At 32.1% G+C, this 15,614-nt stretch overlaps 1 protein-coding gene across 1 annotated transcript; it reads right to left on the reverse strand.

Moving 5' to 3' along the window:
- Positions 1-73: 73 nt before the first annotated feature.
- Positions 74-15,101, reverse strand: LOC143422635 (uncharacterized). Its single transcript, XM_076893430.1, is given in 11 exon segments — positions 74-934; positions 1,153-1,686; positions 1,858-2,736; positions 3,178-3,374; positions 9,345-9,714; positions 10,846-11,194; positions 11,504-11,756; positions 12,260-12,469; positions 12,713-12,800; positions 13,109-13,162; positions 14,807-15,101. Coding segments are annotated over 11 exon segments (3,804 nt in total). The 5' UTR covers positions 14,867-15,101; the 3' UTR covers positions 74-124.
- Positions 15,102-15,614: the final 513 nt, after the last annotated feature.

Raw genomic sequence — 15,614 nt, forward strand, 5'->3', positions numbered from 1 at the left:
CAGTCACTTACCTTACTATTATGCTTACGTAAGTAATTACTAAGTTAAAGAGAACCCACAAAAAAGGCACAAGTAGCTCTAAAAAAAGACATTCTTTAATCAATCTTCCGCACTCGTTATTATTTTACATATTTGGATAAATCGTGTAATAGGGATTCTTAAATTGCTTCGAATTTATCGTATAAACGTTTGGATCCTCCACCGTAAATGGTTGAATGATATTTGATCCCAGATTTTTCTGATTGTGTACGTTCGCGATCATGTATTGCGGCGTGGGCGTGACTTGCCCAACGGTTGCATCTTCCATTAATTTTCTCTGAGAATAAATCAACACTTGGGGAACATTTAAATCTTGTTGCGGTACAGAGTTCTCCACGGAAACAGCGAATCCAGTATTGGATAACTGTTGCGCCTTACACTTTTTTCTGTGCGCGTAAAGCGACCCGGCATTATTATATCTCTTTGTACATATTTTACATGCGTACGGTCTCTGTCCTGTGTGCGTGTAAGTGTGCTCATTTAACGAGGTCAGTCTTCTGAATGATTTTGTACAAATCTGACAATGATATTTTGCCTCTCCCGTGTGCATCGTTATGTGTCGTGCCAATGTATTTGCACGCGCAAAAGCTCTGCTACAATACTGACAAATATAAGGCTTTTCTCCGCTATGAGTGCGCAAATGCAGCTGCAGATAAGTGCTTTTCGTGAAAGCTCTACTGCACACATTGCAAACGTACGGTTTAACTCCCGTATGTGTACGCATATGCGCGACCAAGGAGCCACTTTGTGCGAAACACTTACTGCAAACCTCGCAAAGAAACCTTTTCTGCGTTTCTTTGACCCTATTGTGGCGTTTTATGTGATTCGCCAGAGACTGACTCTGTGCGAACGACTTGGGGCAAATTGCACATTTGTGTGGTCTATTGTGACGGTCCTAAAATAATATTTGATCCTCATAAAAATTTTTAAAGGTAGAGATTTTTTAAATTTAAAGTTTAGCAAAATTATAGACATTTAAGTATTGAAAAATATAATTGCTTCGGAACAATAATGGTACAAATTCAAAAAGTAAGTTTCCCTTTGCAATTAGTATAATTTGAATCACTGTTCTTCCGAAACTGCGAAATATTTATTAAATCTCATGTAACTTACTTTCTTTCTTCCTTCTAAACAATCTCCCTTATTTATATTATCTACATCTTCTTTATCATCAAAATCTGAGTTCTCAAACATTTCAGTCTTATGTTTTGATTGTTCGTGATCTTTTAATTTGTCTACCCGTGAAAATCCTTTACCACATGTCTCGCATGTGTACTTCAATCCACTATGCGTCGAAACGTGCCTTTTTAAATTTCTCTTCGTTGCAAACAACTTCCCGCATTGCGTGCACTGTAAACTTTCAGCCGGAAGATTTTCGTCTTCCTCGTCCTCTTCCTCCTCTTCTTCTTCTTCATTTTCATCATCTTCTTCAACAGTCTCTGCAGTTCTCTCTTTCGTTGAACACTGAGAAGAATCATCCAAATGTCCCGATTCTTTATATTCTGGATGATTTTTGTGATACAATACATGTGTAATAAAAGATTTCTGATAAGTAAATTGTTTTGAGCAAACTTTACATGTCAGTTTTAGGCCCTTTCGTTGTTCTTTAAGAAGGTCATCATTTTTGGGGGTTTTTATTCTTTTGTCCTGAAGCATAACAATACAACTAATACTACAGTAAATAACACAATACTTGTGATAGTCTATAAAAATGTAACAAAGGATATTTCTTCCTGTTATAATTTGAAAATTTCAATATTAGTAAAATTCTAGTTTAATAATAACAAAATTTGTTTAAAACTAAATTTAAATACTTACTTGTACATTATTAACCCTTTTATCATGTACATTGGAAATTCCTTTGCGTTGTTCATAATTAATCCTCTTATCCTGAATGTTTTCCTTTCTATCATGAGCTTCGTGACAAAGTTCAATATGCTTTTTCACTTTTGCATGAGTTGAATACTGTTTGTCACACACGTAACAAACGTAACGTAACTTAGTTTTACGTTTATGAACAATAGAGTGTCTCTGCAAGGCCACTTTTGTACGAAAGGATTTAACACATTGTGCACAGCGTAATCTAGTTGTGCGTGAAATTAACGGTTTCTCTTCATCATCTTGAATACTATCTGTTTTCAATGTATCATCTAACATTTCGTGATTTCCCGATAATTCATTACTTACATCTTCTTTTAATAAATCGTCTTTATTTTGTACCATATGATCATCCAATGAAGATAAATTTTCTTTCATTGAATTTATTTGTCTCATAGGATCATCATCTAACAAACTTTTGTAGACATTTACATTTTCTAGGCTTTTTTTTTGTTCTATGTTATTTAATTGACTCTGGGTTTCTTTTTCGTAACAAAACAAATTTTTCTCTGGACTAAGACAGAACGAGCTATCGTCTTTACCAAAACAAAAATTGTCTGAATAGAAATTTGTGGAACAAACATCTGGCTTTTCCGTACTCTCTTTCTCAGAAGATATTACGCTAGATATCATATCAGCAATTATTGCTGTAACTATACTAGCGCTGGTAATGGAATCGTTGGTAGAAGATTTTAACTTTAAAATTTGACGAAGTTTCTCATCGGAATTCTGTATTTGACATTTGAAGTCGTAGGATGCATCCAAACGTTGGTTACAAGTCAAACAGATCACCGAGGGTAAACCATCTCCTTCTTCAACCTAAAAAAATATCAACTTATTATTTTAATATCAATACTTAACATTTGTTGAAGTATATTTTACATGTCTTTTTATTTCTTAATCATAGAATAATGGCGTTAAATAAGTAAATATATTTCACAAAATGATAAACAATCACAACATATTAATTATATATGTATATAACAATGTTGTTAAAGCTATTGTATGTGTGTATTAAAATTTATAATAATAATAAACAAAAACAAACAATGTTGTAACTACAATAGTGAGCTTCTTTATTTATAATATTTTGATAAGACAATTGTAGAGCATAGCAATCTCAAAGAGTTCCTTGAAGGGCATAAAGGATATGCATACGATATCATTGTTAAAACACATAGGAAAAAGGAATAAAGTTGAAAGGAATAATTTTTGAACGTGTGCATGTTACTATATCCCAATAAAAAGTTACAAACTAACCTGTACGGAAGCAACGGCCATAAGTTTATGAGATATAGAATCCCCATTTCTAAACAATTCACAAATTTCGGTAGCTCTTTTTAAACAAATACGACATTCGTCTCCATAAATCTTCTCATATCTATCGATAAACTGTTCGCTTTTCGAAACATCCATTTTAATGTATTTAGAAATCAAGCTACGACTCGAACTCCCCTCTTCGGAAACCGAGGATGTTTTTGACGTTTTGTTGCTCGATATGTTTGTAATTAAAAGTTGTTCTCTTAACGCAACTTAATAATAAATAATGTAACGAATTTTAATAATTGATTCGTGATTGACATTTCTGAACAAACGCTATAAAATCAATTATGCTTGCGCAAAAAGTATGACATGATATTATATGTATCATAAAAACAATTTTAGAGTAACCTATAATTAATATTCCGAGTAGTTCGTGATTTAGCACTTTAAATCTTTTAAAGTTTGTGAAACCAATTTTTAATATCAAACATTATTTAGTATAAAGCTTTACTATACGCATTCTACATTAAATTGATTTGGATAATATACTTGTATATATTTTAAGAAACAAACGAGAACGTTATAAATTGGGGATGATTTATTGAAACGATTTTATTACCATTTATTACATTTTTAATTTCTACTATATTTTACGCGTTATTCATTCTGTTTTTATTCTTATTCTTATATAACCTCTAATTTGTATTCAGTGATTAAATTTTTCTCTCCATTTAAGAAGTAAAATCACAGGTCTACCTCGTATTAATTCTGTAGCGAAGGATTATATTCGTTTTTGTACATTGTAACGGCAGGAACACATTATTTAATATTGTTCGTTCATTACATCCATTAAAAAGATTAGGAAAGATGTACATACTGGTTATACACTTTTAACCACTAATTTAGATGTTGCGATTATGCGCACATGCGTGAACTTTTATAAATGTACGCGCCAGATAAATACCAAAGGTGTATACGTGTCTACCTTTACGTTAAAATGACATTTTTTAACAATTCGGTAGGAAAAAGTGGTCAGTTACCTCAAAAGAGAAATGGTTGAAAAATATTTTACTGTAATTTCAAATGCTTTACATATTATAATTTTATTATTCGAATTTATTTTCCAAATCCGATCAACGTTACAATAGATCATTTTAAGTATAGACGTGTTTCAAAGAAACAAGTACACTGTCTGTATGCATATCACAGAGTAAATACAGTTGCATTTATTTGAAAATCTTTCACAAAAACGAAGCTTAAATTAGAAGTCTGATCATATTCATTTCTTTTAAACATGCCAACATCATGCTTTCTCTTATTACTGAAAATAGAAAAACTAACATACATATACTTGCACTAAACAGAAATTATTAATTATTCTAATACTATTGTTAAACATATTTTACAATGTATGACGATGGAGTCATGTTGGAAAAATAAATATATTTCCAAGTTAAGTCTACTTAACTGTGTATGCGTCTAATTTTAATATCGTATGCGCATATGTACGTGCTTCGTTTAAATTTAATTCCGGCACTGACGTTGTTAATTAAAATACATTACCTTCGTTCATAAGATACATAAAAAAAAGTGACGACGAAAAATTAATCTTCTATATTACAATAGTGTTAATAGTAAAATTATATACGTGTAATTTTCATTTACTTGTACACTACCATTTCTTTCCATTTCTATTGATCACTTGTGAAAACAAAATATGTCATCTGATTTCCTACAGTTTCATAGAACATTACGTATATTTTTAATTTTAATTGCATATAAATACGTTTTCATTTCAAAGCGGATAATGTTTGAAAATGTTGAACTATTAACTATTGTTCGTTAAATTTTTTCAGCATCGCGTACTACCGCTGATTATTCCTTCCCTAGAATCGACGGAAGTCTCCACTTGCTCTACGATAAACAATTCACAACAAATAATAGAACAATCTTATAGGTTCATTTAAGCTTAAAAAATATGTTATCAAACATCGTTCATGACCCGTTAGATCGCAATATACGTATTTATATTATATTGCTGTTTGAATAATAATAAATCTCTGTGTTCACAGTTTTAAAAAATAAATCACTCCAAGGAAAAATATAGATTCCAAGAAATATTCTGTATCTAACGGGTTAGATCACAATCGATTTATTGCATCCTTATATAAGAAGAAAGAATCTCGGCTATATACAATTTATTCGGTGAAATTTACTTTGTGCATCCCTTACGTGGTTAAAAAATAGTCGGACGTTGGGAAAGTGAATTTCTTGGAAGAAATAGTTACATAGTTTTACAAAAAGAATATGCGCAAATTTTTGTTTTAATTAAGTAACTTCAATCGCTAGAGTCAGATTTACTTTTATAATTGTAGAAACAAGTGATTGGAAAATATAGACAGAGTGCAGGTGAGAATTTATTTTCAATGGTTTTTCAAGCAGAAATAGAACGATTAATAGAAAAATATTATCACAATGTAAGAGAAAAACTGCGATTATTAAGAGAATTAGGAACCTGTTCTGTTTTCTCAAATATGTTCATTTACTACGGAACTCGTCTCTTTATTATTTCTTTCGTGACATTTGTCTCTTATAGTTGGTCTGCAATACGCGATTGTCAATAATGACTACTTCGTTTTACCGTTTTATAACGTTGCACATATTCTTCGTTATTTCTAATCTTATACGGTTCTGATTACATAACAAAATATCGAGTGCCCGTAGGATATAATTTAATTTCTTGTGCCTTGATGAACGCATTATTTATAATTACAATGCATTCACTTTGTAATATTCTATTTTGCCAAGAAACTCGATAAACTCTTTTTACTTTTCTATTACATTGAGTACTATATATACGTAACATTAGAAAAATTTAATTTTTAAAAAGTGTAAATGAAAGCTAATAAAAATGCTAAAAGTTTACATAAGTATTTTAATTTCTGTTTCGTCACAGCTGGAATGCGTCGTAGAATTTTTGTTAGCAAAAGAATTAATTATTAAACTCAAACAATATTTTAACAGTTTAATCAAAATATACTCTTATTTTACAAATTTTGGCAAATATTTTATGTAGCAACTATAAATTTTGGCAAGATTTACATTTTACGAGACTTTTCAGAAATCTGTTAAGCTTACAAAATTTTTTAATTAATTGTATGTGTATACGTCCTTGAATATCGGAAAGCCTAGTTCCTTAAGATGTTAATCCGATTCTAAAATTTTATATATTCTCTTTGACACACACAGACACGCACACACGCATATATATATATATATATATATATATATATATATATATATATATATATATATATATGCATATATGTGTTAGATGTTAATAAAAATTAGAGACCTTATTTTACAATTCTATTCATCAGAATAATGTAAAAAAAAGTTCCTATAGAGTTGCGATCGTAAAAATCGACTTTAGTATTATATAAGTTGTTTCCAAAACATGTGGTCTAGTACTCTAGCATAAATGAAAGTATTACATCCCTTAGAAATTTTCTATCGTAGGATGAAAGAAAAGTAAACTGATTTATCGTGCACGACATATTCTACAAAAATAGTAATACTTCATTTCTTTCACAATTTAAAAATATATATCGTAAGTAACATTACTTTAGTAAAACGTAGCATTATTGTAAAATATAATACTTTCGTTTACACCATAAAATAGTTCGTTTTACGTATAGTCTATACACGTAGATAGACAGAAAGTTAAATACACATAGATATACACATATACATGTTATGTACAAATACGGACACCCGGTATATTTTGCGCGCATTTTTTTATAATATCGCAAAGACTTCCAACGTTGGAGAGTAATTTAAATAATTTTCTTATATCAATTTTCATTAAATACTTTCGTTATCGTGGTCTCTGATTGTTTCATATCCCTTTCTACGAGTTATCTTTCGTTTATATTTAGTTAATACTTATTAGGCCTAATACATTGCACTTCTTAGGACTTAATGCAACTGTAAAGTAAAATATATTTTTTAACTACAAACAAATAATTTTTATAAGTTACCGCGAATAAAATTAGTTACTTTTCTTGAAGTTAACATTTGTTCGATAACTTTTTGATAAAAATAACACATTTTGGTTGTGTACAATTTGATCGATATATGTATAGAGAAGAACAAGGGGAAGAAAATAAATTCGTTTCATTAAAAAATTATTTTATATGTTAGATGTTTAAATATATATCTTTTTCATTGCATTAATCCTACATAATATCCTGTATATGTATTCTGTTACACCTAAACGTTTTCAGAAAGTAAATAGTTTGATTTCATATGAAAAAAAAGAAAACATATCCTTAAATAAATTTCTAAACTTTCGGCTATTAATGGTGCGATGTTTAACTTATATAATAACTGTCTAATTAATTAATAAAAAAATACTCTTAACAAAATATTGAATGAAAAACCCTTGTATCATATATTATTTCTTTTTCTTTCCTTTAATACAAAATCTTTGTATACTACTCTTTGTTTCATAATATGCCCCTGTAATAAAGATTCGAAAAATAGTTTCGTAACAGCTTAATATTATTCATTATTTAATTATAATGAGTATTGTTCCTACCGACAACACAATATTTTTGGTTATATTAAGTTCATATCTAATGGAAAAAATGTTCTTCCGCAACATCAAATTATTATTAAGAACGAATAATATAATTTCCATTCCTTATTCAACACTTTTCCCCTTGCTATATCCATCGTACAAATAAATTTCTCTATCTTTCTCTTTAACCTTTTCTAATTTCCATCTGATCAAAATACATAGGTTCCACCAACTTTCGTCATAATAAAGAAATAAATTAATCGAAAATAATTTAGTAACTCTATGAATAGTAATCCATTGGCAGCTATATTTGTCAGTAAACACTATAGATGCGTTTTTAAATTTAAGTAGAAAATCTATTGTGTCGAAACACTTTAAACTGCCATCACTAAATAGCACGTTTCATTGTGAGTAATTAAATATAACGTTTGTAATTAATTCGCCAACAACCTCTTTGGTTTCGATACATTTATCTTGCCTGTTTAAAACTAAACGATTATAGCTCAAGTAAATGATTTGTTATCGTTCAATTATTGATTGCAAGTTTCGCGTTGGTAATTATATGGTTGCTCGTGCCTAAGATCAGTTGTACATATTTTATAGTAACTTTCTCTCCAGGTACTCATATATTTCGATCAACAGGACGTGAACAGTTCTTCGAACATTTTGTATACGACCAATTAGACAATAGTAGATAAAACATTATTATCGTTAAAAAAAATTCCGAAAAAAATGACCTTCTGATTATATGTCATTCAAGTTATAATAATAGAAATAAAATACTAATAATAATTATTAAAATAGTAATAAAATAATACAATTTTGTAATTAAATTTTTTAATAATTATTATTTAAAACCGTCACTATGCTTCAGTATATTGAATGCAATATAGGAAAATGAATAACAACAGTCCCTATCCATCTCTTCGGATCATATCTACATCGCGAATCTTGCAGCATCGAAAGTAATTTACATAAAGCAAGTAGTAAGTAAGTATATTATAATATTGTCTATAGTCTCTGGTTTAAAAAATACTCGATTTCACGCGTTCAACAAGTTAAAATGCTGATAAATTCAACAGATGCTTCTTAAATCTCCAAGGTACATTGTATATTGTAAACATATTTCAACCCTCACGTCAACGTGTCCTCGCTCGTCTAACATAGTTTATTTTGCAGAAAACCCCCCGCCCCCCCCCCCCCAATTTCACCTTTAATATCTACAACGTACATAGTTATCAGAAGTGGAAGAGTAAGTTTTTGATTTTCGTTTTTTCATTTAACTAAATTCTATCGTAACCTCTTTATTTCAATAATAACCAAAATACTACTACCAATGATCTATAATTTAAATTGGTCTATATATACATTGCAACCATAAAGGAGACAAGAAACAAGAGAAACACAATCTCTTCTACCATATTCTAAAGAGGAATTTCTGGCATACAAAAGTACCTGTCCTAATAGAAAATAAACCTCCAAATCACCAAATCGATACAATATTTATGAAATTACATCGGAATGAATTTAGGAATTTACATCGGAATCAAATCTAAATTCGTGCTGTTTGAGTTTTCCATACAATACGGCATTACCTTCCCGTGCACGCAAGAGCCAGCTGTATCGCTGTTGAGGATCAGCAACAGCAAGCCAGAAACCGCAGCGAACACGCCGGCTGACATCAAACCAAGCGCCGGTAGTTTCTTAGACGAGAGAATTGGTCCGTCTTCAAGTTTGAGGTAGCACAGGCCAGGAAGAACGTAGGCTAACGGTACAGCGGCGAGGATACCGTTCAATTCGAGAACGACCCCCAAACAGTCCGTGGACATTGAGATCAGGTAAGCGACCGATACTATCGACAGAGTGATTATCAAATACTTGCGGTCGGAGTTGGGAACGTAAGCTGTATGGTCTTCGAGTTCATCGGTTCCTTTGATCGCTGTCAGGATTACCTGTACACGCAGATTTTTCGTACCAATTAAGACGGTTCCTTGCGTATATTTCTTTATTTGTTATTAACGCATTGATGTCGAATACGAATTAACAGTCGCGGTGGTGATTATAAAAAGAAAATTTATTCGTAACACACGGGGAGCAGGAACAAAAACTACCTCCCACTAGCACGCTAGGATCGACACTGCGGGAGCGGCAGTGCTCTCTCTTTGACTCGCAGCGGCACGCGCAGCTTTCTATGTGCGCATGCGCACATAGTCAAGCACTATGTCACTAAACTATGAAGTGCACAATTCCACGCAAAGATTTTTCCCTCTTTTTCATAAACTGGGGCTGATGGTTACTGACATTGAGCTTGAAGATTATATATTGTACAAGTATAAAGGCGAAGTTACAGAAAAAAGGACTCATTATTTTGATTGTTAATTTTAGGGATTAAGTTTTTTAATAAATGGAATTGCAAACATTCATTAACGTTCTGCAGTGAAGAGATATTAGTTTATCATCATAATTCGTTCACATTTCTTATTACAGTTGTGATGAAAAAGATTGTGCACTTTAAAGCGCTTGTAAAAGAAACGCTAAGATATTAAACTCGATTAAGTGCCTTTCTCCTTACGACGAACGCTCTTGGAAAAGGGTCACCATCGATTCTTTTTTATTTTTGCAAAAAATCAATAATGGATAAATGAACAATCATTTAATTGCGTGGTCTAATGCACACCTATATGCACACCATGTTATTCTTAGAACAGCTTAACAACTTAAAGATTCAAATTTTGACATTTTCAAATTTAAATTGAAAGGAACTACAATTCACTTCATCCATTACAGGTGATGTATACTTCAATTTATGCAATCCCTTTATTTATCTTTTCCTATTCACCCTTTATTATTTACGACATTGTGGTATTACTGTCATACCTTTATTTTTTGGATTGATAATAATTTTTACGTCCACCATATACTTCTATTATTATGTAAACGAATAAAATTTAATTTTTTTAAATCTCAGAAAAATTTAAATGAATAATCTTAAACCAATTTTGGTGTAAAAAAAAGAGTAAAGAATACAATATCAATTTTATTATAAAATTAAATAGAGTTTAGTAGGAAATAAAAATACTCACCTCCCTTGTGACGAAGCATTCGATGGGAAATGTCAGGAGAATAGTTCCACTGAACATGACTCTTGCAAAGTTCATCAGATCATCATCCCAACAGTAATTCTCCATAAGATCACCCTGTACATATGCCGTAAAGGTGGCATATCCAATGATTCCAAAGGCTGCAGCGATCAGAAAAGAGGTGAAAAGCGACCAATGGGTGACGACGTCCCATTTTTGTTGAGTAGCTCTCTCTATAGATTCGTAGATGAGGAATGTATTATGGTGGCACATAAAGGCGAACGCCATAATTCCAACAGATGGAATTATGCCAGGGAAATTTGCGAATCGCCAACTATCTTCTTGGCTCGGCCTGAAAATTACACCAATACCACATTTCATCGTTTCCACAGCTGTTTATACTCGGTCCACACTACTGTTCACAAACTAACATGCAAACAGTTCGTGAATTATGTTTACCGACAATGTGGACACTTGCAAACAGCAAGCGGTTGGTTCAGGAAGCAGCGCATCAAAGAATTTACTCGCGAACTTAAAGCTTATAATTGTTTGCAATTCGCGCTTCGATAGGTTCAGAGTGACCACACTATTGTTTCTTTATCTTTTATATAAAAGAATCATTTACAAAAGGATCTAGAGTTTAAAAAACTGAATTACTCACACAATTGCGGACATCGTGCCCAACCGGATTAAGATTGCCAAAAGTATGAAACCGACGCAGACCAACGACAAAAAAGAGATCTTCGCCAGACGAGCCACGTTTCTATAAAGACACAGTGGTATAGTGATGCAAACCGTCGCGAAGAAGACGACCACTTGACGATGAGCGAAAATGCTAGTCTCACTAATTCCTGTTACCCTTATTAGCACCTTCGTCACAGTGTCGCCAACGACAACGTTATAAGAGACCATTGCTGGAAAAGAAATGTTAAATTATAAAAAAGTGGCACTTGTAAGCGGGAGCTGCTACGCTTCAAATTCTTTAAATAAGTTTCAACGGAACGTGAAAACGTGTATTCCTCAAAATATTGACTCAATTCTTATTTTCAAGTTAAGTTACATTATAAAAAGATTAAGTAAAGATAAATTATGTTTGTGAGACAAAGTGGTAGTACTACTCATAAATAATATTTCTTAATGAGAAAGAAATTGTTGAAAGTAGTTTTAGTCTTAACATAAAGCTATAAGAGATTAACTGCTTGTACTGAAAATTGATTCACTGATGCGCATAATCAAATCGATCACAATAATTCGAGCCGATCCATAAACGACATCAGTAAACGTGCCACGCACACTTGTATTACTTCATTTCTAGACAAATACTTATCAATCTGTACAGCACGTCACTTAAACGCAAATGATTAATTGTAATTTGTCGCTGCAATAATTACGCTCAAGTTAAGAAAGATGTATTTACCTATAAACGGATAGATAAATTGCAAAGTCGTGAGAATGTAAAATCCAGTACGACCAAAACTGGCTCTCATTAAACCCTGATAGCTCATTTCACCGCATATATTACCACTTCTGACCATTAATATTAAGGAGTAATCAGTAAGTCCTGCCACCAGGATTAGTAATACTATTCCAAGGCCGAATCCAGCCTGATGAAGAGCATAGGGTATACCTGAAAAATAATAATTAGTGTTCCTTCGTTCCTCTCAACATCTCAAATCATCTGTTAATCCTTACAAGCACCGAAGTAATTCTCTTGATTTTGTTTCAAAAATATGCGTCGTTTAACATGAATAAATACCACGTTATTTCTGTAAAGGAAATATTTGCACATTTAAAAGATGAAACGTACAATTTATTGTGAATTCATTCGGTGTTTAAGGATTATTTTTTATCAATCACATATTTGAATTACCAATGACACCACTGCCGATAATGGAATTGATGAAATTAAAACTGGCCAGAGGTAGACTATTGAATTTTCCAGATTCTTCTTCCTTGTCCTATAAAATTATATTTTATTCATCTACATTATATATTCGTCTATATTAAAACGAATTAAAAAGAGAAAGAAATACAAAAATGAAAATATTAATAAATTACTTTCAATCATATTTTTAAAATTTTTCGATTATCCCTTTAAACTTACGTTATCTTGTAATAATAATAATAATAATAATAATAACAATAATAACTTTTGAATATAAAAAAAACAAATTAATTCATGTTAAATCCATGCAGTAGTTTATTTGGCTTTGAAAGACACTAAAACTAAGTAGACGCGAATAGTTATTGACCAACTATTTCTTACCCCTACAAGTTGCCTCATATCATCATAAGATTCCTCTGAGCCAAGACTGCCACCCTGTTTAAAGCCAAAATTGATGATAAAATCTTTGGCTTTGGAATATTAATCTTGATGATATGAAAGTGTTCATTTATAAGTATAATTTCCTCGTATGCTTTGTACAACTACTTGCTGCAATTACACTGAACAAACCGTTTAAAAGAAATTTACAAACTAAGTAATAAGCACAGTTCGATAATGCATATTATATAATGTACTTATTACAAAGTCAGTGTAAGAATTAATAATAAAATCAATACGAAGTTTGTAATTCATTATTTAACACGACCATAATTAATACCATTACTATCTATTAATTTAGAAATTCGTGACGATTTAATCAGATTATAAAATATATAAGCTATTTTAGATATGTAAGATATTTCTAATAACATGCTATAAATTATGTTATAGCATATTTATTGTTTGATATAACAATGGTTTTTAAGCACTATTGTGTACACATTTGACAAGTCATAGAAACATTTAAATTGCTTCGTGTATATATGCCCCACCCTTTGAACTTATAACATTTGTACAGTTGACTTCTGATACGATTGAATGTAACAAGATATGGATACGAATATCATTTCAACTATTAGTTCATAAACCTTTAATAGCATAAATAGTAACATGATTATGAATGTTAACTATAATTATATAGATTATACAAAAGTAAAAATCTTAATCTCACTATTTCTTTCAAACCAGACAGATTTTGTAAAAGTACACAGATAAATATGAATGGTAGAAATTAATTTTTACGCTTTCGTTTAGTGACAATTTTACATCTATCTTATCCTTTACACATTTTTCCCTGCAAAATGTACAATTGCTCATAACCGATGAAAAATACAACCATAGAACAATGAAAAGTAAATTGTCTCGCGATAAATGAATCGACGATAGAAGTACGTACAAAAAGAATGCATATGTGAAAACATAGCTGATATCTTATATATTTTTCACGTTTGTTACAGCAAGACTTATCTTCCCTTTGAATTAATCAGAAAATCTGTAAAAACAGATTCGCTAAAACTTGAACGTACAAAGTCATCATGTTCCTTTTTACATTACACATAAAACATTTAAAAAATTGATCTCACTTTTAAGTTCAACTTGATTTTATCAATCGTTAATATATATTGCTTTAAACAAAATTGCAAAAAAATTACAAAACTTCGTTTAATATTTAGTTAAGAATCCGACTTTTGACACGCATAGAAATAGATTCGGCGAATACTATGGTTAGCGAGGCAAACATCAATTTCCGCCTTTCAATCTATTTCCGCGAACCCGCGTCGTCGTTCACACGTCCATCATGATCGCTTTGTAATCGGTTCTACTATCTAATCAATCTCTGGTGCTATAAAGACCATTCGTTCCGATCGCGCCGAATCGACAAAGCCAAATCTAAAGTAGTAACCCGAAATTCATCGAGTGCGATTCGCTGAGGACAAACCTGATTGCATAAAAGCCTATGTTTCTCGTAATTGAATTAGCTCACTGTCTTTCCCACATCGTCATCCGAGGCCACGCAATACCAGTTCCTCCGCGGAAAACAACGTTCGTCGTATACTGGTAATATGCCACCCACCACATTCCGAGAAGGATCAAAGGATAACAGTGACTCGTAGCGAAAATAATGGTCATTCTACTTACATCCTCGTAGTTGTTCCTCGCGTCCAGGATGTAACTTTTCTCGTTCGCGTCCAGGGCCATCGCGGGTGGTCGTCAAAAAGGGCAGGAATCGAAGATGGAAACCAGAACGAAACGGAAAGCTTGAAGGGAAGTAAGTCCGACGCGAGAATAGGATCGAGCAGACGTCTGAGGCGACTGCACCCTTCCTATCTAACCGTAGCTTCCGTTTTTCACCCGCCTACAACCCCTCCAGTGGCGTGCACGTATGGTGGTTGCGATGGATGCGTGCGCATCGTACGCGTCCCTTTTTTCTGCGTTACCGAGGACTCTCGTTATCTTCCTGATCGTCTCTGCTCTCCTTCCGCCTTTTCTCGAAGTACCAGTTATTCTTGATGCAACCACATTCGACCTATACACTTTTTCCGGGCGAATTTTAACGGTCGAACGAGGTGAAGCGCAGTTAAACGGAACGAGAGAATTTCGCAAAAGTCACGTTGGAATGTAACCTCGTTACGTGTCGGTATATACCTATATATATATGAATCATTATTAATATATATACGTTAGTTATTTCACTGGATTAAAGGTCGTTGACTAGAATGCGGTGATATATTTCAGAAGCGATGCTAAACGGATGTTTATTAATTGTATTGTTTTTATTACTTACGACGCGCGTTGACTTTACGTTCGATAAGAAACAAAGATGATTCATATAATTGTGATATATACAATTTATATTTCCACTCGGAAATGTACTTGGCGATTATTTAATCGCCAAGTATATTTCCGAGTGCAAATACGTATATAGACGCTATTTAAATTTCAGACG

Source organism: Xylocopa sonorina, chromosome 4 (assembly GCF_050948175.1).
Source record: "Xylocopa sonorina isolate GNS202 chromosome 4, iyXylSono1_principal, whole genome shotgun sequence".
In the NCBI taxonomy this organism is placed as follows: Eukaryota; Metazoa; Arthropoda; class Insecta; order Hymenoptera; family Apidae; genus Xylocopa; species Xylocopa sonorina.